General features: G+C 45.0%; 1 protein-coding gene across 6 annotated transcripts in view; it reads right to left on the bottom strand.

Moving 5' to 3' along the window:
• Positions 1 to 1,091: 1,091 nt before the first annotated feature.
• LOC124013266 (CMP-N-acetylneuraminate-beta-galactosamide-alpha-2,3-sialyltransferase 4-like) overlaps positions 1,092 to 25,808 on the bottom strand; it is a 48,887-nt gene continuing 24,170 nt past the window's right edge. For 2 of the 6 annotated variants that reach the window (XM_046327550.1, XM_046327542.1), the window contains exons 3-12: positions 23,925 to 23,996; positions 23,109 to 23,184; positions 17,826 to 17,900; positions 17,069 to 17,166; positions 16,587 to 16,650; positions 16,277 to 16,372; positions 15,963 to 16,152; positions 14,230 to 14,373; positions 2,139 to 2,291; positions 1,092 to 1,694 (exon numbers count right to left, since the gene is read on the bottom strand). In XM_046327550.1, coding sequence (XP_046183506.1) covers positions 1,605 to 1,694; positions 2,139 to 2,291; positions 14,230 to 14,373; positions 15,963 to 16,152; positions 16,277 to 16,372; positions 16,587 to 16,650; positions 17,069 to 17,166; positions 17,826 to 17,900; positions 23,109 to 23,184; positions 23,925 to 23,946 — 1,008 coding nt within the window. In that variant the 5' untranslated portion in view covers positions 23,947 to 23,996 and the 3' untranslated portion in view covers positions 1,092 to 1,604. Of the gene's footprint in view, positions 1,695 to 2,138; positions 2,292 to 14,229; positions 14,374 to 15,962; positions 16,153 to 16,276; positions 16,373 to 16,586; positions 16,651 to 17,068; positions 17,167 to 17,825; positions 17,901 to 23,108; positions 23,185 to 23,924; positions 24,025 to 25,808 lie in introns of all 6 variants that reach the window. The other 4 variants (XM_046327535.1, XM_046327528.1, XM_046327559.1 and 1 more) reach the window with 3 other exon arrangements.

Below are 25,808 nucleotides of genomic sequence, written 5' to 3'. Positions count from 1 at the left end.
GACATCATGGGAAAATCAAAAGATATCAGCCAAGTGTTCAGAAAATAAATTGTAGACCTCCACACGTCTGGTTCATCCTTGGGAGCAATTTCCAAACGCCTGAAGGTACCACGTAGCCGCCATACCTCACAGGAAGGAAACGCGTTCTGTCTCCTAGAGATTAATGTACTTTGGTGTGAAAAGTGCAAATCAATCCCAGAACAACAGCCAAGGACCTTGTGAAGATGCTGGAGGAAACAGGTACAAAAGTATCTATATCCACAGTAAAACGAGTCCTATATCGACATAACCTGAAAGGCTGCTCAGCAAGGAAGAAGCCACTGCTCCAAAACCTCTATAAGAAAGCTACAGTTTGCAACTGCACATGGGGACAAAGACTGTTCTTTTTGGAGAAATGTCCTCTGGTCTGATGAAACAAAAATAGAACTGTTTGGCCATAATGACCATCGTTATGTTTGAAGGAAAAAGGGGGAGGCTTGCAAGCCGAAGAACACCATCCCAACCGTGAAACACAAGGGTGGCAGCATCATGTTAGGGGGGTGCTTTGCTGCATGAGGGACTGGTGCATGTCACAAAATAGATAGCATCATGAGGAGAAAAGATTATGTGGATATATTGAAGCAACATCTCAAGAGATCAGTCAGGAAGTTAAAGCTTGGTCGCAAATGGATCTTCCAAATGGACAATGACCCCAAGCATACTTCCAAAGTTGTGGCTTAAGGACAACAAAGTCATGGTATTGGAGTGGCCATCACAAAGCCCTGACCTCAATCCTATAGAACATTTGTGGGCAGAACTGAAAAAGTGTGTGCGAGCAAGGAGGCCTACAAACCTGACTCAGTTACACCAGCTCTGTCAGGAGGAATGGGCCAAGATTCACCCAACTTATTGTGGGAAGATTGTGGAAGGCTACCCAAAATGTTTGACCCAAGTTAAACAATTTAAAGGCAATGCTACCAAGTACTAATTGAGCGTATGTAAACTTCTGACCCACTTGGAATGTGATGAAAGAAATAAAAGCTGGAATAAATCATTCTCTCTACTATTATTCTGACATTTCACATTCTTAAAATGAAGTGGTGATCCTAACTGACCTAAAGCAGGGAATTTTTACTCCGATTAAATCTCAGGAATTGTGAAAAACTGAGTTTAAATGTATTTGGCTAAGGTGTATGTAAACTTCCGACTTCAATTGTAGGTTGTAATATGGCTTTTTTCTCCTGCCTTGGCTCCCCCAGTGATTTTCCCTACCCACTGCTACTGTGTGAAGTGTGCTCCTGGGACAGTCCCAAGATCCCGGATACCCATGTTAATCCCTAAAACACACTGGATGTTTATCAGATTGTGATAAAGGTGTGTAGGAAAGGATAGTCCTTTTTCAGTGTCCCAACTATCTTCCTTCACTGTGGTCCTGTGTAGCTCAGTTGGTACACTAGTCTGGATCGTGTGTTTGATTCCCGCTGGGGCCACCCATATGGAAATGTATGCTAATTTTATACCACGGCGGTCAGCCAATCAGCATTCAGGGCTCGAACCACCCAGTTTATAATATATTATATACAATTGTATCATTCACTTGTGCACTACTCTTAGTGTTGCATTGGTCAGGAGTGAGGGTGTAGGTATACAACAGCACCAGAGTCCTCTAGTCGCTTCAGAGCTTTCACCTCATGGGAGAGGTTGTGGTACGAATTCTGTCAGGAAGAGGAGAAATTTAAAAATCTATTGATTTTCAAATATGTTAACACACCATGCAAAGTGGTTTGAAATTGTTCATGACAACAGAACGCCAAAGTCACTCCTCTGTATCAATACATTTAATTTGATGTGTCTCCACATGTCATATTCAATGTTATTCATATGTGACTTTGCATAGTGTTTTAGACAAGACAACTGATTGTTGATAGTCCAAGGGCTACATCCCAATTATCTTTCCTTCCTCCCAAAGTGTGCTCTCTTTCACTTGCTTTCACTGATTTGAAAGGAAATTACTGGTTTACAGAATTTGGTGGAAACTCCCTCTGGCCCATGCATCCACCAATCCAATGCTTTTAGATTTGTGGGAAGTAGTGAATGAGTGTACACTTCAGAAGAATGTAGATATTGTTGAAGCACCCCATTTCAATTTCCTCCCTCACCTTCATAGACTTCATGGTGTCATAGCCATAGTAATGAATGGGGTGCTTCAGGTCTTTAGACTCTGGGTAGCCAAATCCAGCGATGTGGATCACGTCACAGTAGTTAAGGGCCACGTAGATGGCCAGAATGCCAGTTGTAGGGTGCGCTGGGATCTGTGAGGACAAGCGCAAGAGACACATTAGAGATATTATATTTTATTTCACCAGGAGGTGGCAGCACTAGTGTGTAAAAATAGTAATGAAAGACGATTAGTCTTCTCCATCACTACAACATCAGTTTTAATATAATAATAATATGATATACACCATTTAAAAACGCTTTTATCCAAAGTGATTTGCAGTCATGGGTGCACACGTTTTACATATGGGTGGCCCCAGGTATCGAATCCACAATCCTGGCGTTGCAAGCACCATCGTCTACCAACTGAGCCATAATGCCTAAACACTGTACATACTTACGGCCGGTTTCACACACACAGGTGAAGCCTAGTCCTGGAGGGTGTGGGGGGTGGGGGTTGGGGGGGGGGGGGGTAGATCACCTTTGATATTGCAGATATATTGTAGGTTCTATGAATTTAATTGTTTGCATAATTTCTAATCCCCCTTATTTTAATTTTCTTTATACTTTTTCCCTCCTACCCTACCATCCCTATCCTGAATGGAGTAAACTAACGGACAGTAATACTGCTACTTACAGCTATTTTCGCTCACATCTACGGTACCTGTAGTTAAATAAATACACGTATATTCCTAATATTCTCTTTCTTCAAGTGCTGGATTTAATCTCACAGCGGCCAATCCCCCAATCATTCTGATTTTAACTCAATCCCTCCAATGTCCACAGATGAACCCATTTTTCCAAGTATATTGCTATTTCCTTTTGCAATACATCCCTCCATTTTACTATGATGTCTTATGAGGGTCCAGAACCTCCCTATTTATTACATTTCTAATGATATTGCCCTAAAAATAAATACCTTACCCCAGAGTATAATAATATTTCCCATTAACTGATCGTGGTTTTTCAGATCCCCTAACAATGTTCGCAGGTCAATCTAAACCCTAATATTTTGACATAACAACCGTACCTGGACCTGACTCCAAAAGCAAGCCACAAATGGACAGTACCAGAAAATATGTTAAAATGATTGTTTCCTCAAGACTGACTGTTCAATGCCTTATATATTGAGCATTATTTTTTAGCAAGTATTTTATAAAATAGCTTTAAATTGAAACGAACGAATTGTTTGTTTTATACTGTATGTCAGTTCATAGACCCGATGCCAAGGTATTGGGAAATCAAGAATGGTATTGCTGTCAAAACTTTTTGACTTTAAGCCATCATTTTTGGTGGATTTATAGTACCAATTTTAAGCCATTTATGATTCAATGGTGGTGCTGGTTGGTGGTTTGAAGATATCCCTCTAGTGGTGTGGGGGCTGTGCTTTGGCAAAGTGGGTGGGGTTATATCCTGCCTGGTTGGGGCCACAGTGTCTCCCGACCCCTCCTGTCTCAGCCTCCAGTATTTATGCTGCAATAGTTTGTGTCGGGGGGCTAGGATCTGTCTATTATATATGGAGTATTTCTCCTGTCTTATCCGGTGTCCAGTATGAATTAAAGTATTCTCCCTCTAATTCTCACTCTCTCCCTCCCCTCCCGGAGGACATGAGCCCTTGGACCAAGCCTCAGGACTACCCGGCTTGATGACTCCTTGCTGTCCCCAGTCCACCTGGTCGTGCTGCGGCTCCAGTTTCAACTGTTGTGCCTGCGGCTATGGAACCCTGATCTGTTCACCAGACGTGCTACCTTGTCCCGGACCTGCGGTTTTTGACTCTCTCTACCGCACCTGCGTGCTCTAACTGTGACTGCTTGACTATGAAAAGCCTACTGACATTTACTCCTGAGGCGCTGACCTGTTGCACCCTCTACAACCAATATGATTATTATTATTATTTGACCCTGCTGGTCATCTATGAACGTTTGAACATCTTGACCATGTACTGTTATAATCTCAACCCAACACAGCCAGAAGAGGACTGGCCACCCCTCAGAGCCTGGTTCCTCTCTAGGTTCCTGCCTTTCTAGGGAGTTTTTCCTAGCCATTTTGCTTCTACATCTGCATTTCTTGCTGATGGGGTTTTAGGCTGGCTTCCTGTATACCACTTTGTGTCATCTATTGATCTAAAAAAAGGCTTGATTGGGTGGCAGACAGACCAATTCTTTAATGTATTTTTTACTTCATCTTTAAGTCACTGTCTCTTCCAATTTTGTGGCAGAGCCATGGTGAGTTGGTTCTAATTTTGTGTTGAGTATACACCTCCATACACTGTTGTTAAATGCTTGTGTGACAATGTTACCGTTCTTGTTTACAATGTCCTTCATAAATATTATACCCTTCTCGTAGTTTTCCAAGAAATATACTTTTTTTCTCTATCAGTACATTGTGGAGTTTAGCCATATTATTTGCTGTAATATTAGATCTTCCTTTTCTGGAGGATGAAATTGAAATTGTAGCCAACTCTGTAAGACTTCATTTAAAAAGGAAGATACTTTAAAGAGGGACCCATTGTCAAGGTTTTAATCTGCAAAAAAAGCAGAGCCCACTCTTAAACATAGGATGGGGCTCTCTTATAAGGCTTGCTCGAAAACCAGTTTGGATTTAGATACAATTTCAGTAAAATGGAGGCTTTAGGGGAGATATTTTATGCCTTAATATTTAATTGTTTTAAACCTCCAAACTCAAATATGCTTGTATAACGTTATCTGGTTTTCCATTCCAAATAAAGTGAAATATGTTTTTTTTCGCATGATTTGAAAAAGGATTCTCCTGGAGTCGGTAGAGCAATGAATAAATACACTATATATACAAAAGTATGTGTGGATTCTGCAAAAAAATTGTGGATTCAGCTATTTCAGCCACACCTGTTGCTGATAGGTGTATACAATTCAGCACACAGCCATGCAATGTCCATAGACAAACATTGGCAGTAGAATGTCCTTACTGAAGAGCTCACTGACTTTCAAAGTGGCACCGTCATTTTTTTATTTTACCTTTATTTAACCAGATAGGCTTGTTGAGAACAAGTTCTCATTTACAACTGTGACCTGGCCAAGATTAAGCAAAGCAGTTCGACACATACAACACATACAGTGGGGCAAAAAAGTATTTAGTCAGCCACCAATTGTGCAAGTTCTCCCACTTAAAAAGATTAGAGGCCTGTCATTTTCATCATAGGTAGTACACTTCAACTATGACAGACAAAATCCAGAAAATCACATTGTAGGATTTTTTATTAATTTATTTGCAAATTATTGTGGAAAATAAGTATTTGATCACCTACAAACAAGCAAGATTTCTAGCTCTCACAGACCTGTAACTTCTTCTTTAAGAGGCTCCTCTGTCCTCCACTCGTTACCTGTATTAATGGTACCTGTTTGAACTTGTTATCAGTATAAAAGACACCTGTCCACAACCTCAAACAGTCACACTCCAAACTCTACTACGGCCAAGACCAAAGAGCTGTCAAAGGACATCAGAAACAAAATTGTAGACCTGCACCAGGCTGGGAAGACTGAATCTGCAATAGGTAAGCAGCTTGGTTTGAAGAAATCAACTGTGGGAGCAATTATTAGGAAATGGAAGACATATAAGACCACTGATAATCTCCCTCGATCTGGGGCTCCACGCAAGATCTCACCCCGTCGGGTCAAAATTATCACAAGAACGGTGAGTAAAAATCGCAGAACCACACAGGGGGACCTACTGAATGACCTGCAGAGAGCTGGGACCAAAGTAACAAAGCCTACCATCAGTAACACACTACGCCGCCAGGGACTTAAATACTGCAGTGCCAGACGTGTCCCCCTGCTTAAGCCAGTACATGTCCAGGCCTGTCTGAAGCTAGAGAGCATTTGGATGATCCAGAAGAAGATTGGGAGAATGTCATATGGTCAGATGAAACCAAAATATAACTTTTTGGTAAAAACTCAACTTGTCGTGTTTGGAGGACAAAGAATGCTCAGTTGCATCCAAAGAACACCATACCTACTGTGAAGCATGGGGGTGGAAACATCATGCTTTGGGGCTGTTTTTCTGCAAAGGGACCAGGACGACTGATCCGTGTAAAGGAAAGAATGAGCAAGGGCATTGAAGGGCATTGAAGATGAAACGTGGCTGGGTCTTTCAGCATGACAATGATCCCAAACACACCGCCCGGGCAACAAAGGAGTGGCTTCGTAAGAAGCATTTCAAGATCCTGGAGTGGCCTAGCCAGTCTCCAGATCTCAACCCCATAGAAAATCTTTGGAGGGAGTTGAAAGTCTGTGTTGCCCAGCAACATCCCCAAAGCATCACTGCTCTAGAGGAGATCTGCATGGAGGAATGGGCTAAAATACCAGCAACAGTGTGTGAAAACCTTGTGAAGACTTACAGAAAACTTTTGACGTCTGTCATTGTCAACAAAGGGTATATCACAAAGTATTGAGATAAACTTTTGTTATTGACCAAATACTTATTTTCCACCATAATTTGCAAATTAATTAATTAAAAATCGTACAATGTGATTATCTGGATTTTTCTTCTCATTTTGTCTGTCATAGTTGAAGTGTACCTATGATGAAAATTACATGTAACTGCGTTCTTCGTTGGTCAAAAGAGAGTCGGACCGAAATGCAGCGTGGTGGTTACTCATGTCTTTAATGAAGGAAGAGCGATACATGAAATAACAATACAAATGCAAAACAACAAAACGGAACGTGAGACCTAATTACAGCCTATTTTTTTATAAAAAATAATTTATTATCTTCAATACCATTCATTCTTTACAACTCATAATTTACATACATACACAAATAATGGTATTTTAAATAAACTAATTAACCTAAACATAAACCCCAAACAAAACCTCACGGGAGCATCTTCCCTCCCCTTCACCCTACAAAATACCTTTCCCTATCTCCCCGTCCCTAATCTATCCTCTTACAAATCTAAATGACACCCAGCCCTAAACCCCCCCTTCCACCTCTCCCGAGCAGCATGCTGCCCCCACTTCCTCTCCTCCCTCTTCATCCTCCCCCTCAAATCTCCTTCCACCCTCCTCACTATCCCTTCCACCCCCCAATCTCTCCCTGTCTTCCCATGTTCTGCCTTGCTTCCCACAGCCCCCGTTTAAAGAGACTCATGAGAAGCCAGAGCAGAAACCTGTCCCTATCCGTCCCTCTCGCTCTCCCTACACCCCTCTCTAACCTGGCCCACGTCAATACAAAATCCCCCCTTTACCAAACCTAACAACACCCGTGCCCTAGCCCATACTACTCCGGAAAAGGTACAGTCCCAAAGGACATGGCGCACAGTCTCCTCCCTGCCACAAGAGGATCTTGGACAGGTGGGGGATTGCACCAAATTATACCGGTACAAGATGGAACGTACCGGCAAACACTTATGAAGGCTCAACCAATTCAGGTCCTTGAGCCTGTTGTCCAGACCCCGCGCCTGCACTCCCTCCCAGACCACTTCCGAGATGCCCACTACAGGCGCCGGACTCCCTGCCTTTCTGACCTCCTCGTACAGGTGCCTATGATCTAAACCTACTCGGGCAACTTCAACCTCAGGGTGCGCACGCAGCCACTTGGCCGCATGACCAAAGTGCCACGGCAGCTGTTCCGCCCGAGGACCCGTGTTAGACCACACCATTATGCTTCTCGCCTGATACGAGAAAAACACCCTCAGGAGGTAACCGGACGGGTGTATCACTGGCTGAGCAAGCTCCGTTAACAAGAAAGAAACAAAAATTGTGTCCAGCTTGAGGGGGAAATGTGGTACACCCCTACCTCCCTCCCCGATGGGACAGATCATGCGTGCCCTGGCGACCCACTCGCACCTGCCACTCCACATAAACTGAAACACAAGCCTCACTAGAGGCGTCCTCAGACAAGCCGGCAATGGGTAGATGTATGCCAAATACAAAAGAAACGTTAACACATCCACCTTTAGGACTAGGACTTTGCCCATAAAAGACAAATACCTAGCTTTCCACATTGCTAGCTTCCTCTGTACCACAGCGATACGCATGTTCCAGTTTAGCGTCGCTGAGCCGGAGGTCTCAAATTGGACCCCGAGAATCCTCAGGGTTCTCTCACAGAGAGATAACCCCCCAGGCACATCCGTTCTACCGCGACATCTTCCGAAAAACTTGACGGAAGACTTTGCATGGTTTCCGAACTGCTCCCGATGCTCGGGTGAAATCCCCAAAGATGGCAAGGGACCTTGTCAGGCACGAGTCCTTGCACAACAGCAAGGAAGTGTCGTCGGCATACTGCGTCATCTTAACACGCAGCCCACCACTTCCAGGGATCAGCAAACCTTCCACCCCTGTGTCTGCCCTAATGTCAGCCCCCAGAGGCTCCATGTACAGAAAGAAGAGGAGAGCCGAGAGTGGGCACCCCTGCCTGACCCCAGACGAGAGGTCAAAAACGTCACCCAAGTGACTATTTACACTAACTCGGCACCCCGCTCCGACATATAATGTACGAATCCATCCTATAAACTTCTCCCCAAATCCTAATCGACCTAACACTCTGAATAAAAAGGATCTATTCACGCGATCAAAGGCTTTCGCCTGATCTAGCGCTGCTACCATTAAAGGCAGACCTCTATCTTCAACCCAAGCGATGGAGTCCCTGATTAACTGTAGGTTCCATCTAATAGAGCGGCCCTCTACCCCGCACGTCTGATCCTCATGAACGACATAGGGAAGGGCTGTGCGCAACCGGTCTGCTAAAGCCTTTGCAATTAGCTTGTAATCTACACACAGCATGGTCAACGGCCGCCAGTTGCCATGGTCTGTTGCTTCCCCCTTCTTATATAAAAGTGACAGCACACCAACAGCCATTGATCCCCCCGGGACCCCCGTCTCAAGGATGGCCTTCAAGACTTCGAGGGCCACTGGTCCAAGTATACCCCAAAACTTGAGATAAAACTCAGCCGGTAGCCCATCCATCCCAGGCACCTTCCCTTTTCCCATCCTCCTAAGAGCGCTCTCAACCTCTAGTGAGATCTGGGCCTCCATCACTTCTCTAATGTCCTCCGGCAACCGCCTGGACAAGAGTTCTAAAAACACATTTCCCTGCTCTACATCTATTTCCCTTTCCTTAAATAAACCCTGACCATATCCTCTGGTTCTCTAACTATACTACCATTTTCTTCCCTAACACCATGCATTACCTTCCTACTCTGTCTTGCCCTAACCAACTTAAAGAACATAGCAGAACAAGTCTCATTATGTTCTAGAAAGCCACTATGTGCACGCTCAAGGAAAGCTCGAGCCTTCCGCTCCTGCAACTCCCCGAGCTGCGCCTTTAGGGTTGCGGATCTCTCCCAGTCAAACGACCCGCCGAGGTTGCCTACCTCGTATTCGAGTTCAATTAACCTCTGGATACAATCCACCTCCCTCCTCTCCTCCCTTTTTTTCCTCTTGCAATACCCTATTATAAAAGCCCTAATCCTCACCTTAACTAATTCCCACCACTCTAACACCCCCTCGCACATGGACCGGAGGCCCTCAAGCCTCCAAAAGAAACCATAAAACCCGTCAACAAAAGCCTGCTCCTCCAGCACATCCCGATCTAGCTTCCAGTACCCCCTACCAAAGAGGCAGGCTGGCGACCCCACCTGCAGGAGCACCCCGTCGTGATCCGAAAAGAAAACAGGCAACAGCCGCCCAGACAACTTACCCAAAGACCTGGGTACAAAAATAGTCGAGCCTCCGCTCAACCCCCCTGGAGTTGCGCCATGTAGGACTGTCCATTTTCGGAGTAGTGTGCAGACCACCATCTACCAGAGCATGGCAAGCCATTAGCCTGGCAATGGTGCCCGCACTGCTATCCCCCCTCTTCCTAAATCTGTATTAAAATCCCCCCTATCACTAATTTCCTATTTGTGACACACAGGGGCGTCAGACAGTCCACCATCTCCCTCCTGTCTGCCACCACCTGTGGCCCATACACCACCACTAATCTAAATTTACAATCCCTTATCGTGACATCCACCCCTATAACCCTCCCCTGCATTACCACAAAAGAATCCTCCACTTTTACCTCCCTGTGCCCACACAAAATCCCTACCCCCGATGAGTGCACCCCCCCAACACCCCAAACCGACTCCCCATTGTCCCACTCCCTCTTAAACCTACTAACATCCCCTCCATCCCTCAGGTGAACCTCCTGTAAAAAACAAAAATCAAACCCCACACCCTCCAAATAACTAAAAACCGCCCTCCTCCTAACAAAATCCCTTAAATTTACACTAACAAAAGTTAAATTAGACTCCATGAAAAAAATAAAAACATGTAATACACTCAAATTCTAAACCCAGACAAAAAAAAACATAAACAGGAGACTCACCCGATGCTCCCCTGCTCCATATCTACCGGTGAGAACACCATCCGTAATCCCGACATCCCCCCCTCTTCCTCCATCACACCATCCCAGGATGCAGGAATAGTGTTTGGCTCCGGGGTGCCCTGCACCCTGGGTCTACCCCCACAATCCTCCCCCTCCCCAGTGTTGCAGCTGGTTTGGAAAAAAATTGGGGAAGCTGAGTCCCCAAACAAAAAACTCCCCACCTCCTCTTGTACTCAGTCCTGAGTCTTGTTAGGTGTGTCCCCACCCAACAGAAGTTGAGGGCCTGGGGAAACCAGCAGAAACCCAGAGGTTTCTCCCTCCCCCATCACTCTCTTGGCCATCCCCTCCCCCTTACTGTCAGGCCAATCGCCCCCTCCTCTTCATACTCTTCTTTGGTGATGGCGGCAGTGGAGAGATACCACCCTCCCCCCCCCCGCCAGCTCCTCCACCATACCCCTCATCTCTTCCACCAGGGCACTTTCACCCCAGTCCACTTTCTCTTCCACCGTCTCCTTCTCCACCACTCCTCCCTCGCTTTCTTCTCTCTCATGCTCCTCCACTCGGTTGCCTTCTTCCGCCGCTTTTTCTGGTTCTCCTACTCCCGTGCCTTCCGTTTCCTTCTCTCTTCCATCCGCCGCTTCTGGCTCCTCCTCCTTCCATGTGGCCTTCCCCTCTGGACCTGTACTCTGGTCATGAGGCGTGCTTCCTTCCCCTCCTCTTCTTCCCCCATCCCCCGCTCCTGCCCCCCCCCCAGCCGCAGACACATATGACCTCTGACGGGACGGGCACCCCCGCCACAGGTGTGCTGACGAGCCACACCCATGGCACGTCTTAGGATTGTCACAATCTCTCACCTCGTGATCCTCAGATGCACAAAATCTGCATTTTTGTGTACTGCACGAGGCGAATATGTGACCGTAGGCCATACAGCGCCTGCAAAATGGGGGCTGACGTGCATAAAACAACGTCCCCCTGTCAGCCCATAGGGAGAACATAGCAGGAGGATGGAGGTAGCCACCATGTCCCTTTGGGTCCTCTCTGAGGAGGGCCTGGAAACCTCTCCTCCCATTCCAAAACCCAAGGGAGTCTTTGAGGTGCCTTGCTGAGGAGACGTTATCCATGTATCTCCCCAGAAAAGCCCTCACCTCTTCGTCCTTAACGTAAGGGTTGTAAATGTTGACAGTTACAACCCTAAAGTTATTCTTCGCCAGGCTTGTTATATCGTAGTGGCACATCGGCCTCTCACCTCCCACTGCTCTTGCCCTTCTCAGGATATCATCGTGTTTTTCCTCTGTATATAGTGCCACGTCGTATGCTCCCTCCAACGAGTTGCCTTGGAAACAAAACACGTCCTTCACCGTCAGCTTTAGAATCCCCATCAATATTATCCTTCCAAAAGATTCCCGTCCTAAAGGCTCCAACTCCTTTTCCTTCCAAGCAAACCGAATCATGTTGGCCAGCCCAATCCCAGGGACCGACCGTGTTGATGTATTTAGCACCAACTCCGCAAGGAGAATGGCGCTCGTTCTCTTCTTCCAAAACAAGTAAAAAGAAAAACCAAAGTGACCGAGCCTATCTGGTGAAACTACACAGAGACAGGAACAATCACCCACAAAATACAAAGCGAAACCCAGGCTACCTAAATACAGTTCCCAATCAGAGATAACGAGAATCACCTGACTCTGATTGAGAACCGCCTCAGGTAGCCAAGCCTATACTAGACACACCCCTAATCAACCACAATCCCAATGCCTACAAAAACCCCAATAAGACAATACAATAACCCCATGTCACACCCTGGCCTGAACAAATAATTAAAGAAAACACAAAATACTAAGACCAAGGTGTGACATTACAGGCTCCTCATCTTTTTACGTGGGAAAATTTGCACAATTGGTGGCTGACTAAATACTGTTTTGCCGCCCTGTAGTTACACATGGAATAAACAAACATACAGTCAATGATAAAGTAGAAAAAGTCTATATACAGTGTGTGCAAATGAGTTAAGATAAGGGAGGTAAGGCAATAAATAGGCCATGGTGGCGAAGAAATTACAATATACCAATTAAACACTGGAGTGATAGGTGTGCAGAAGATGAATGTGCAAGTAGAGATACTGGTGTTCAAAGGAGCGAGATCAATAAATAAATACAGTATGGGGATGCCACCTGTCATAGGATGCCACCTTTCCAACAAGTCAGTTTGTACAAGTTCTACCCTGTTAGAGCTGCCCCTGTCACCTGTAAGGGCTGTTATTGTGAAGTGGAAATGTCTAGGAGCAACAACGGCTCAGTGGCGAAAGGGTAGGTCACACAAGCTCATAGAACAGGACTGTGCTGAAGCACGTAGGGAGAAAAAAAAAGGTCTGTTCTCGGTTAAAACACTCACTACCGAGTTCCAAACTGCCTCTGGAAGCAACATCAGCACAATAACTGTTAGTCGGGAGCTTCATGAAATGGTTTTCCATGGCAGAGCAGCCGCACACAATCCTAAAATCACCATATGCAATGCCAAGCGTCGGCTGGAGTGGTGTAAAGCTCGGCGCCATGGAACTCTGGAGCAGTGGAAACGCGTTCTCTGGGGTCATGAATCACACTTCACCATCTGGCAGTCCCACGGATGAATCAGGGTTTAGAGGATGCCAGGCCAGGAGAACATAACATACCCAAATGCATAGTGCCAACGGTAAAGTTTGGTGGAGGAGGAATAATGGTCTGGGGCTGTCTTTCATCGTTCAGGCTAGGCCCCATAGTTCCAGTAAAGGGAAACCTTAAAACTACAGCCTACAATTACATTCTAGATGATTCTGTGCTTCCAACTTAGTGGCAACAGTTTGGGGAAGGACCTTTCCTGTTTCACTATGACAATGTCCCCACGCACAAAGCAAGGTCTCTACATAAATGGTTTGTTGAGATTGGTGTGGAAGAACTTGACTGGCCTGCACAGAGCCCTGACCTCAATCCCATTGAACACCTTTACGATGGATTGGAACGCTGACTGCAAGCAAGGCCTAATCGCCTAACATCAGTGCCTGACCTCACTAATGCTCTTGTGGCTGAATGGAAGTAAGTCCCAGTAGCAATGTTCCAACAGCTAGTGGAACTCTTTCCAGAAGAGTGGAGGCTGTTATAGCAGCAATTGTGGGACCAACTCCATATTAATGTCCATGATTTTGGAATGAGATGTTCGACAAGCAGGTGTCCACATACTTTTGGTCATGTGGTCATGTATGTAAACTGAGATATCACTAGAAAATGAATTAGGGTAATCTTCTCGTAAATGGAGAGGTGTTCTCAGAGAAGTAACTCTTATTTATTATTTTACATAAAGGTTTTTGAACAATACTTTTACCCATCTTAAGTTGAAAAAAACAGGCACTTAAACAGATTCTAGACGTACTGTATCAAATGCTTTCTCAAGATCTGCTATAACGGTTAAACATGGTTTACCTGCATTCTCATAGACAACTACTACAAATAATAGAAAACTAATGTTGTCTCCAATATATCTTCCCTCTAAGAATCCCGTCTGATTGTGATGAATAACGTGAAGCGGTACAATCCGTGAAGCGGTACAAGAGCGCCAATTCTAGGTTCAAGAGGCTTCTATAAACAGCTTCTACCCCCAAGCCATAAGAATCCTGAACAGCTAATTAAATGGCTACCCAGACTATTTGTATTGGAGCTTTCACCTGGTTGGTCTTTGGAGGTGTGTTGAGAGGCAAGCGGAGCAGGCGGCTGGCAGTTTGCTGCAGGAAGTAGGGGTCCAGGATGCGGATGTGGCTGGTTTTACCCAACCAGATCTCAGGGGGGGGTTTCCAGAAGCCCTTTCTGATCTGAAGCCACAGATAGGGTGAATAGAGTGAGTCTAGTTAGAAAGAGTCCTGCTGGTGTGGAACGTAAACCTACTGGTGAAGCTGTTTTAACCAGAAGCCATATGTATCAAGCGTCTCAGATTAAGTGTGCTGATCTAGGATCAGGTCCCCTTGTCCATCTATTCTTATTCATTATGAAGGCAAAACTGATCCTAGATCAGGACTCCACTCTGAGACGCTTGATAAATACGGCTTCTGGTTAAAACAGCTTCACCAGTATGTTTACGTTCCACACCAGCACACTACTTAGTAGGGCCAATATCCACACCAGCACACTACTTAGAATCAGACCTGAGTTCAAGTACTATTTGAAATCATTTCAAATACTTTTGCTTCGTTTTGATTGAGCTCACAAGGCGTAATGGAATTGTTGCAAAAGTGCAAACCCTACCCATCTAGGACTACAGGCAGACTACACCAAACACTAGAAGTATTTGAAAAATGTCAAATTGTATTTTAACCCAGGTTTGCTTAGGATGCAATCCTAATACATTGCTTAATTTTACAGTGCAGTAAAAATGTATTTGCCAACTTTCTGATTTTCTCTATTTTTGATATTGACTGTTATCAGATCTTCAACCAAAACCTAATATTAGATAAAAGCAACCTAAGTTTACAAATAACAAAACAAATTACATTTATTTAATTTATTTAATTAGCAAAGTTATGCAACACCCAATTCCCCTGTGTGAAAAGGTCATTGACCCCATACTCTTATTAACTGGTTGTGCCACCTTTAGCTGCAAGGACTGTAACCAAATGCTTCCTGTAGTTGAATTGGAAATGGCATAACTTTTAAATAAATAAAATAAGTATAATTTTTGGGAGTTATTTGCAAACTCAGCTTCCCTTTATCTAATATTAGGTTTTGGTTTGAAGATCTAATAACATTCAGTATGAAAAATCTAGAAAATCAGAAAGAGGGCAAATACTTTTTCACAGCACTGTATGTGTTAAACTAGCGTGGAAATTACAACAGAGCCTAGATCTAAGTATTAACTCCTGCCCAGTCATTGGTTGCTCACACGTGCCTTCTCATCCCTCTTAGAATTAGACTACTGTGTAAATGTGGGTGGCATGACCCTACACCCCAAGGCCGTTCCTTTCAACATTATTATTAGACACTGCTCCAACACAACCTACTAACAGAGCCTCAGGGTAGGGAGATAGGGTGGGAAATACAATGTTCCAGCAGGTGAGGGTGATCATGTTTAAACGGACAGGGTGTTTTAATGTGGCATTGGGGAGAGAAGAGTGTGTGTATGGATCTATGTGTGTGTGTGTGTGTGTATGAATGAAACAGAAAGAGGTAGACAAGACTAACTAGAAAGAGTAATCAGTTGTATAATCCCCTGTCCTCCATTCATGTTTTTTTTTTACCTCAATATGATACTGTATGTCCTGTAATCAGTTTTAAAGTTACAAGGCACATTTCTGTATAAACAGACAATAAAACCTTACTTAATCTCATCATATGTTGTCTTAAAGGTAGATGGGGAGTAATGGGCATCCCTGTCTTTGTGTTGAAAATATCACATCCAGTATAGTACCCTCTTCTCATTGTACAGGATCTCTTTGAGCCAGCGCACGTCCTGCTGCTTGAAAGGCACGAGGACCATGAGGGTGTCAGGGTCATTGTGGATGCTGGGGTTGTAGGAAGCCGACTCAGGGTAGAAGAGGCGCATGGTAGTCTTGTTCCCCACGTCGGCCTCATACCCCCGAACTGGTGCATCATTCAATCTGGGTATGACCAATAAGACATTGCATGAACCATAGTCACACAGCCTACATACTGCTGTTATAACCATGACATAATGTGAAATAAATGTGACATAGCAAGACATAAAGCACTCAGTCTCTTTACCTGATCACTATGTCATACTTGTTAATGGCACTTCCTAACGAGGTGTTCTTGATCGCGAACCCATTTCCAACCACCATGCAGGTTTTGCAAGGCAAACTGAGGGCAGGAAGAGGACAAAACAGTACAGCTCAACCAAGGTATCATGGTAGACCTTTTAAAAACATGAATTGTCCATCAGGAATGTGTCAACTGTCAGCTGAATAAAATATTAACATCAATAGATTCATAAACTAGATTGTAATCTTATGCAAACAATGACTAGTTTCTACAGTAGCGTCATTGTCAGGGATGAGATGTACTTTGACCTAACTGTTTTATCGTCTCAGGCATGTCATAGCTAGCCATGGCTGCCAATGCTTTCATGAGAAAAAGCTCTGGAAAACAGAAAATTAACATAAGCATCTCACAGAAAAAATTTAAACATGAGACACAGACATGGTTAATGCAGATAACACTAGTAACATTGATGCTTGCAATTACATGTCAGTAATAACACTGTCATAAGAATAACATAACATGCACTAGTCGAGTCCAAAAGCATAATTCAAATGAAAGCACACTGAAAAGCACCTTGAACAGAATATGCATTTTGTATGAAGTACCCAGAGGAGGCTGGTGAAGGGGACGGCTGCTCATAGAAATGGATTGAATGGTGTCAAACACATGTTTGATGTGTTTGATACCGTTCCATGAATTCCGTGCCAGCCATTACAATAAGCCTGCCATTCTATTTAAAATGCCACCAGCCACCACTGGAAATACCCTTTGAAGTGGAGGATGGTGACAACATACCACTGCCCTTAACACCATAAGGCAAGGCCAACGTGGACAAGTAGCGTCGCCAGAAGAAATCCTCCAGCTTCAAGAAAAGTTGAGAATTCCTGCTCACACTGGTAGGACAAAACACAGGTAGAAATACATACACCTGCTGATAAGAAATATTAAATCAATGTGGCATAGACTTACATAGACTCACTTAAAATAACTATGATTTTGGAAGGAAGTTAGATGTTATATACTTGCTTCGAAAGCCTGATTTAGATACGAATTTGTTAAGAATCACACTTGTGTTGAGAAACAAACCCAAACTCATTGTATCATTGCAAAACCAAAGTCGTTTGTTAACGGTCGAAAAAAAGAAAAAAACTTCTGTTACCGTGGCAAAACATGACACACCTAACATTTCCAAGAAACCACAAAGTTCACATTTCCAAGAAACCACAAAGTAAAAAAAAAAAAAACAGAAGAGAAACATGCACATGTTTTGAATGGCCATTTGTGATATTGTTGTCACTACCAAAGTTGCAGATGTATTTTTTTTCCTTCTATGCTATATTTACATTAATTATTCAAATAGAGCCTATGACCCAAATATTTGGCAGTTGAGAAAGAAAAGCTTCATCTTATCTGCAGCGGAGAGTGAGAGAGAGGAAGAAAGGGATAAAGAATGAGAGAATGAGAGTGAAAGAGGGAGAAAGAAAGAATAAAAACAAATCAACTCCCCTCTCCTCTCCTCCATGTTTCTTATCAAGTAGACTTTATTACTCACTTGAAGTTGAGTCTCTCCCACTTCTGAGAGATATTCCAGCTGCCACAGAGGGCCTGACTGAAAGCCCTTTCACTACTGAAAGACACAGAACATGGAAACAAAACAGAAACAGAAACACACAATTGAAATAGAGACTCGACTGAAACACACACAGTAGGGGTCAGTTTCCACTGTGGATATCTGTGGTAGAAATTAGCCACCTGTGGTAAACTGTGGGGTGTTGGGTTGAGCGTGTAGAGATTGACACAGAGACAGAGAGGCTTTAGTCCGCAAAAACAACTTTACTAAAACAAAAATAAATATATCAAAGAAATAACTTTTTGCTCAGTCTTCCTTCTCTCTCTTAACTGGTGTCCGTCTCTCTCCCTTCTCTCCCGCGGTGTGCCATCGTGCTCCTTTTATTTAGCCTCCACAACTGGTTGGCACTTTCCTCTAATTACCTTCACTTAGCTGTCCGTGTCAGGGTGCCCAGCTCACGTATTCCCAGCAGAGGGAGCCAACATCGCCTCAAGTACCTCACTTCTATTACCATCCCCCGGGGCAGACATTTACATTTACATTTAAGTCATTTAGCAGACGCTCTTATCCAGAGCGACTTACAAATCCTCCTGGGATGCCACCCCACCCCCTTGGCCCTGACTATGAAGGAGGCATGCTCAGGGCTAGGTTTGCATCCCTCCTGGATAGGATGTCTGCATTGCCGTGCTGGGCCCCCGACCTGTGGATGACAGAGAAAGAGAATCGCTGTAAGGACAGGAACCAGCGGGTGACAGGGTCATTCGTGTCCTTAAATCGTGCCATCCACATGAAGGGGGCATGGTCAGTAATCAGGGTGAACTTCCTCCCGAGGAGGTAGTGCTTGAGGGTGGTGAGGGCCCACTTCACGGCGAGGCAGTCCTTCTCGACAATTGAGTATTCCTTCTCCCTCGGGAGAAGCTTCCTGCTGACATACATGATGGGGTGCTCCTCGCCTTCCTGCTCTTGGGACAAAAAGGCCCCTACCCCGGTGTCAGACGCATCTGTCTGGACCAGGATTGTTTTGAGAAGTCCGGGGTGACTTGTAACGGGTGCAAACATAGCACATCCTTCAGGGCCTGGAACGCCGCCTCTGTGTCATCCGCCCATCGCACCGTCTGGGGTAGTTGTGCCTTGGATAAATCTGTGAGGGGAGAAGCTATTGTGGCAAAGTTAGGTTCAAATCTACTAGCAAATTGTTTTTCTTGTGGTTTCAAATTTCCCCTCCCGATCTGATATCCCAGATACTCCACTTCGGCGTAGCCCAGCTTGCACTGTTGTGGCCGGGTCCACGTTACGCACAGCGCCTTGCATGGGTGCCATTTCTTCAGTAAATTCACATGGTAAAGCTGGGGGGGGTTTCTCTGCACTGGTTGGCGGACCTTATAATTGACGTCGCCTACCCGCTCAATGATGTCGTAGGGTAATACCACATACAGTGGGGAGAACAAGTATTTGATACACTGCCGATTTTGCAGGTTTTCCTACTTACAAAGAATGTAGAGGTCTGTAATTTTTATCATAGGTACACTTCAACTATGAGAGACGAATCTAAAACAAAAATCCAGAAAATCACATTGTATGATTTTTAAGTAATTAATTAGCATTTTATTGCATGACATATAGCAAATTATGGTGGAAAATAAGTATTTGGTCAATAACAAAAGTTGATCTCAATACTTTGTGATATACCCTTTGTTGGCAATGACAGAGGTCAAACGGCAGTAGTCCTCCACGGCGCACTTGACTCCGGGCCAGTGGACCTGGTTCACGATCTGCTCCCTGGTTTTCTCCATCCCCTGGTGTGCCCCAAACAGGTGGTGTCACGGATCATGAATCCACTGCCTCTCTCTCTCTCTCTCTCTCTCTCTCTCTCTCTCTCTCTCTCTCTCTCTCTCTCTCTCTCTCTCTCTCTCTCTCTCTCTCTCTCTCTCTCTCTCTCTCTCTCTCTCTCTCTCTCTCTCTCTCTCTCTCTCTCTCTCTCCCGTGTTTGTGTGGGCGTGGTTCCCAATCTCGGCCTGATTGCCTGCGCCAGCTGGAACCACTTATCTTCCCTTTATATGTTCTGTAACCAGTGTTTCTTGTTGTCAGATCGTTGTTACTTCCCTGAGGTTGTGTCGTTACTTCCCTGAGGTTGTGTCGTGTGTCCGTGCTCATCTCTCGCCGCCCTTGTGTGGATTATCTGCTGTGCTCCTTCCTACCCATCCGGACACACTCCCCTGGATTTCTCAGCACGCTATCATCGGAAGATGCGCCCTAGTCCGTGGGTCGGATTCCGTCTGAGTACAGTCTGTCTGTCCTGTTGCTGCTGTAAATTGTATTCATTAAACCATCGTTGCTTGCATCTTGCATCCGCCTCTGTATTGTCACAGGTGGATGTGGGCAAGCTGCAACACAGTCCTAACATACTGTCTGGGTATGAGTAACAAGTCTTTTGTCTCCCCATTATGCTTTACTACCTGATACAATAAATTATGCTTGATTGCGAAGTGGGGGTAGCACCAATCACTTACCCCAGGTAACAGTAAGCCATCCACCACAATCACCTGGCCCCTAGCGTTCTGGGGATTTGAGTTTTCTAATTGGGCCATCCCAAACTGACCCGTGAGGATTCCCGTGTCGGGAGGTCCGTCTAGGGCCTCCACCTCCATAAAGTGGAGCCTGAGGGCTTCCTCATGCGGTGGCTCGCTTGCCGGAACGGGGTCGTCTCCCTCCTCTGGGTCCGACTCGGGCCCAGTGGATACCTCTTGTGGCGGGGGTTGGGTTGCACAGGCCACCGTCTTTTTTCGTTTTCTTCCTACCTCAAGTGCTCGCCTCCCCAAGTCCCTCCTCCACAGTGCCTGAGAGGGCAGTCTCGACCGAGGAGAATGGACACGGGTAGGTTAGGAACAGCTCCCACACATATCTGGCACTCCCCCTTTGGGGTGGTTATCCTCACCAGCACCGTTGGGTACCTCTTCGTGTCCCCATGTACACAAGACACTGTCACCTCCTCGTCCCCCGGTTCCTCGTTTCCCTCTCGTGTGAACCACTGCTGGTGGGCCTGGGTCACCATGCTGCTGGAGTCCAGCAGAGCGCTGGTGTCGATGCCATCGATTTGTACCAGAACCATCGGAGGGGCCGTCTCGGTGTGCGCCCAACAGGAAGTGATGTAACTCGCCATCCGGGTTGTCCCAGAGTTGGGGGGTGCAGAGGGCATGGCCTCCTCCCGGACTGGACAGCTCCACGCGAGGTGCCCCGGCTCACCGCACTCATAGCAGAGTCTCTGATCGGGGTCCAGCAGCCGCTGGCGTCGTCGGTTTGAGTCACCCTCCCGCTTCACAGCCTTGGCTGGTTCCGTCCAGGCCCCCTTCAGCTCCTCGCCTCTCTTTGTGTTGGTCGCCCCCCTCGCCGCGTCTCCTTTCTCAGCTCGGGCCCCTCTCAGCAGGTCCTGGGTGTTCTGGTGAATTTCCACCACTGTCAGCAATTCCTCCAGGCTCTGGGGGTTCTGCATGCTCACCATCTTCTTCATCTCGTAGGGCAGAGCCAGAAGGTATTTATCCAGGACAAGTTTGTCGAGCATCGGGAGGGACGGTACTTCCGTCAGTAGCCAACCACACCAGGTCGCTTATCTGCGCACGGGGGGACAGGATGGGGTCAAAGTCCCAGCCGTGGACCAGTTGTGCACAGCGTGCGAGATTGAACCCATAACGGCCTAGTATCTCCCGTTAGAGTTCCTCATAATTCGCGGCCTGGTCAGTGTTCAAATCAAAGTAGGCCTTCTGGGCCTTCCCAGAGGTAGGGTGCCGACAGGCTGGCCCACTGGGATTTGGGCCATCCTTCCCGCTGTGCCGTCCTCTCGAAGGTGCACAGATACGACTCCACGTCATCTTCCTTCCTTAACTGAATCAAGAAGTGATTCGGGCCAGACTCCTGAGCCCTCCCAACCTTCAACTGGGCTACCTCAGCTACCAGTCTGCGGTTTTGTTGGAGCTGCTCCTCCAGCGCTTGCTCCTGGAGAACCTGTTGCTTCTGCTGGCTGAGTATGAACTGAGCCACCAGCTCCTCCATGGTAATCTCCGCACACTCGACCCCACGGCACCCAAATCTATTGAGTTCCCCACATCTCCACCATATGTGGTAAACCGGAAATATATCAAAGAAATAACTTAGGTTTTGCTTCAGTCTTCCTTCCTGTTTGCGCAGGTAGCTAAAAACTAAATTATCATGACATGAGCTGAATTAAATGTAAAAGGCTTTGAAAATAAAAAGCTTGTTTTTGTGAGAAAGGTTTGAAAAAGAACAGGAATTTCTAATTAAAATATTCTACTAAAATATGAAAATACTACATGTCATGTCTCTATGTTGTTTTATGTCCTGTGGATTTGAGACGAAAGATGACAAGTTCAATGGGAAAGTGAGCCTGTCAGGTAAGCCATTAGCCTTAATTCTGGCACAGAATCCAGCCTAGCTGACGCGGTGCAATTTTCCTGATTTTTGACCACTGTTTTTTTCTCTGGTCTCCGTTGATTTAGTCCCCGTAATTCTGCTATCATACAAGGGTAAAAACTCAAATAACCTTTGAACAGATAATGACAGACATGGTTTGGACTACTGGTTTTCTTAGACGATTATCTAGACAATTAACATATAATTTTACCCATTGGTCAAAAGATGCAAATCCTGAACTTGATGGGATGGTCTGGTCGAAGCTATCTGTCATCGATACTGCTCTATTTTTCTCTTATACATACAATTTGTAATGTTCTGTAATTGTTCTGTTTAGATAGCTATACTGAATAAAATGTGCCGCTTATCGAAGTCTAGCAAACCCACTTATCTGACATTTTGGCCAAAAAGATAACGTGCAAAGGAACGTTGTGTTTGCATTTGGCCAACACCTCATGCAAAGAGACTTTGAGCTTCTCCTCTGTCTTTCTCTAACAGTGCCTGGTCAGGGCAGCCCTGAACCAAGCTTAATCTCTCCCCCCAGCTGTGCTAAAGAGTACATGGGTACGTCCCAAATGGCACCCTATTCCCTATATAGTGCACTACATTTGACCAGGGCCCATAGGCACTATTTTTGACCGGAGCCCTATGGGCCCTGGTCAAAAAGTAGCACACTATATAGGGAATAGTGTGCCATTTGAGACGCAGCCTGTATCTCTCTTACAAGCCACACCGTGCTTACATAAACTCTGCCATCCTCTGTAGCACTCAAATCCTGTCAAATGCAGAAGGACCTTGAGGAGGACCAGGTGGCTGAATGAAGACAAAAGGGAGGTTTACCTCTGAAGGAAGAAATGTGAATAGTAGTAGGACACACAGCACAGCAGCAGCACAGGTACAAGTACTCTGGACCATGCTGCAAATTAACACAGGGAGGTGATTTTAATGTACAGATACCCTTTGCACGCTTCACAGCACAGCATGCCATTCTCGCCTGGGTCAAAATCCGTAAAAGAAAGGCAGACACAAAATAATTTCCCTGGTGGTGTTGAAGACACAAAGGCATTTGTTATTTCAATTTAATGCAATAAAATATTTTTCACTAGCCGATTTTGACCCAGGCAAGTGCAACATGCTGTGCAATGCTGTGACACAAATAACAAAAAAAAGACTGGTCAAAGTCAAGCTCTGGGGGCTGTATATATTAATCCAAGATCAGTTTATCCTTTCAGATAATAATATATGAGTCATTGAAAATCTGAACTTTAAGTGAACTGAACTTGAACTTCAAGACAGTGAAAACGTCCTGGAATTTGACTAATGGTAACGGAACTGTTTTTCAACACATTACACATAGCAGAGTAGCAACAAGACAACGTCTGGGGTGCTTATTAACAATAAGGCGTTACAAGCAACACATTTCAATATATTCACAAAGAAAAGCCCTTTTTTTTACTAACCTCCCCTCACATTTGAACTGACTAATGTTAAGGAAAACCCAACAGCAGAATATACAATAACATAATACCATGACTGGTTTAGTCATAACTGACTAAATTACCTGGCATTAGGTTATCTGAAATCTGAAGAATCTGTTAATTCTCAAACTGATAGAATTGGATATAATTAATTGAAATACTGGTTTAAATCACTTACTTTTGGTGTTCTTCAGGGACATCTTCACCTGCTCCTTCTCATGTCTGGAGTGTTTGTGGTGATAGTTTCACCCTGAGTGAGTGAGTGAGTGAGTGAGTGAGTGAGTGAGTGAGTGAGTGAGTGAGTGAGTGAGTGAGTGAGTGAGTGAGTGAGTGAGTGAGTGAGTGAGTGAGTGAGTGAGAGAGAGAGAGAGAGAGAGAGAGAGAGAGAGAGAGAGAGAGAGAGAGAGAGAGAGAACATCCCATTTAATAGATCGCCCAATCAGCTAGCCACCAGTCAGCTGTAACAACTGTCCTTTTCCTCCCTCCCCTCATAGGTTGGTCTACACACACACACACAAAAGCTCTCTCTCTCTCACACACACACACACACACACACAAGCTAGGAATTGCCAGGGTCCTCACAATACAATATTATCACAATACTTAGGTGCCGATACGATATGTATTGCAATTCTACTTCCTTTGCCATTAAATAATGTGATTTTATTGAGATTCCATAGTCCAAACATATTGGGACATGAGAGAGCCATAATAAAATGTTTTGGTCAATCATGGAAATAAAAGTGCTGAAAACAAATTGTCTCCTTATTTAAAAAGATGATGGAGAACAAGCTATGAAGGAAAAATACTGGAGTTTTGGTGCAGGTACAACCAATTAGTGCAAAAATAATACTGCGATATTGTCAAAAAGATATCTTGTCAAAAAGAATATTCCGATATGTAAAAACAATTCAGCATCACTAACACACACAAATCTAATTTTATTTGTCAAATGTGCCGAATACAACAAGTGTAGACCTTACCGTGAAATGCTTACTTACAAGCCCTTACCCATCAATGTTGATTTTTTTTTTAAAGTAAAAAAATATTTGCAAAAATAAATAAACATAAAATAAGCTAAAGTAAGAGTAACAAGGCTATATTCAGGTGGTACCAGTACCTAGTCAATGTGAGGGGGTCAGAGCATCTGAGCGGAGTTGAGCAGTTGGAAATCTCACTCATGGAGCTGTGCTTGCAGACAGCTCCAGCGCTCCATGTGGCATTGAACGTTTTAGCAGGATTCTTTCTCTTCACAACTGGCTACATGATTATTGCAGCTCAATTGGTGTAATTTTGTTGACAATTTTGATACCTTTTGGAAACAAAACATATTTTATAAGGAATATAGGATCCAACCAAATCATTTGGGTTCCTGGATCCTTTCACAGCATTATAAGGCTACGTTGAGACAATGACTTATCAATGCCCCAAGCCCAAATACGTTAATCCCTACCATTGTGTCTCTGAGTCGTCATAATGCTTTAGCAAATGTACATTATACCAGGGGCGTTGGTAGACACAATGTAAGTAACCGGCGCCGACTGAGATGGCCGCCTCGCTTCGAGTTCCTAGGAAACTATGCAGTTTTTTGTTTTTTTACGTGTTATTTCTTACATTAGTACCCCAGGTCATCTTAGGTTTCATTACATACAGTCGAGAAGAACTACTGAATATAAGATCAGCGTCAACTCACCATCAGTACGACCAAGAATATGTTTTCCGCGACGCGGATCCTGTGTTCTGCCTTACAAACAGGACAACGGAATGGATCGCATGCAGCGACCCAAGGAAACGACTCCGAAAAAGAGGGAAACGCGGCGGTGTTCTGGTCAGACTCCGAAAAAGGGCACATCGCGCACCACTTCCCAGCATTCTTCTTGCCAATGTCCAGTCTCTCGACAACAAGGTTGATGAAATCCGAGCAAGGGTGGCATTCCAGAGGGACATCAGAGACTGCAACGTTCTTTGCTTTACGGAGACATGGCTTACTGGGAAAACGCTATCCAGGGCGGTGCAGCCAACGGGTTTCTCCACGCATCGCGCCGACAGAAACAAACATCTA

The sequence above is a fragment of the Oncorhynchus gorbuscha genome, linkage group LG02 (genome assembly GCF_021184085.1).
Source record: "Oncorhynchus gorbuscha isolate QuinsamMale2020 ecotype Even-year linkage group LG02, OgorEven_v1.0, whole genome shotgun sequence".
Classification (NCBI taxonomy): domain Eukaryota; kingdom Metazoa; phylum Chordata; class Actinopteri; order Salmoniformes; family Salmonidae; genus Oncorhynchus; species Oncorhynchus gorbuscha.
This window is presented reverse-complemented; position numbering and strand designations above follow the sequence as displayed.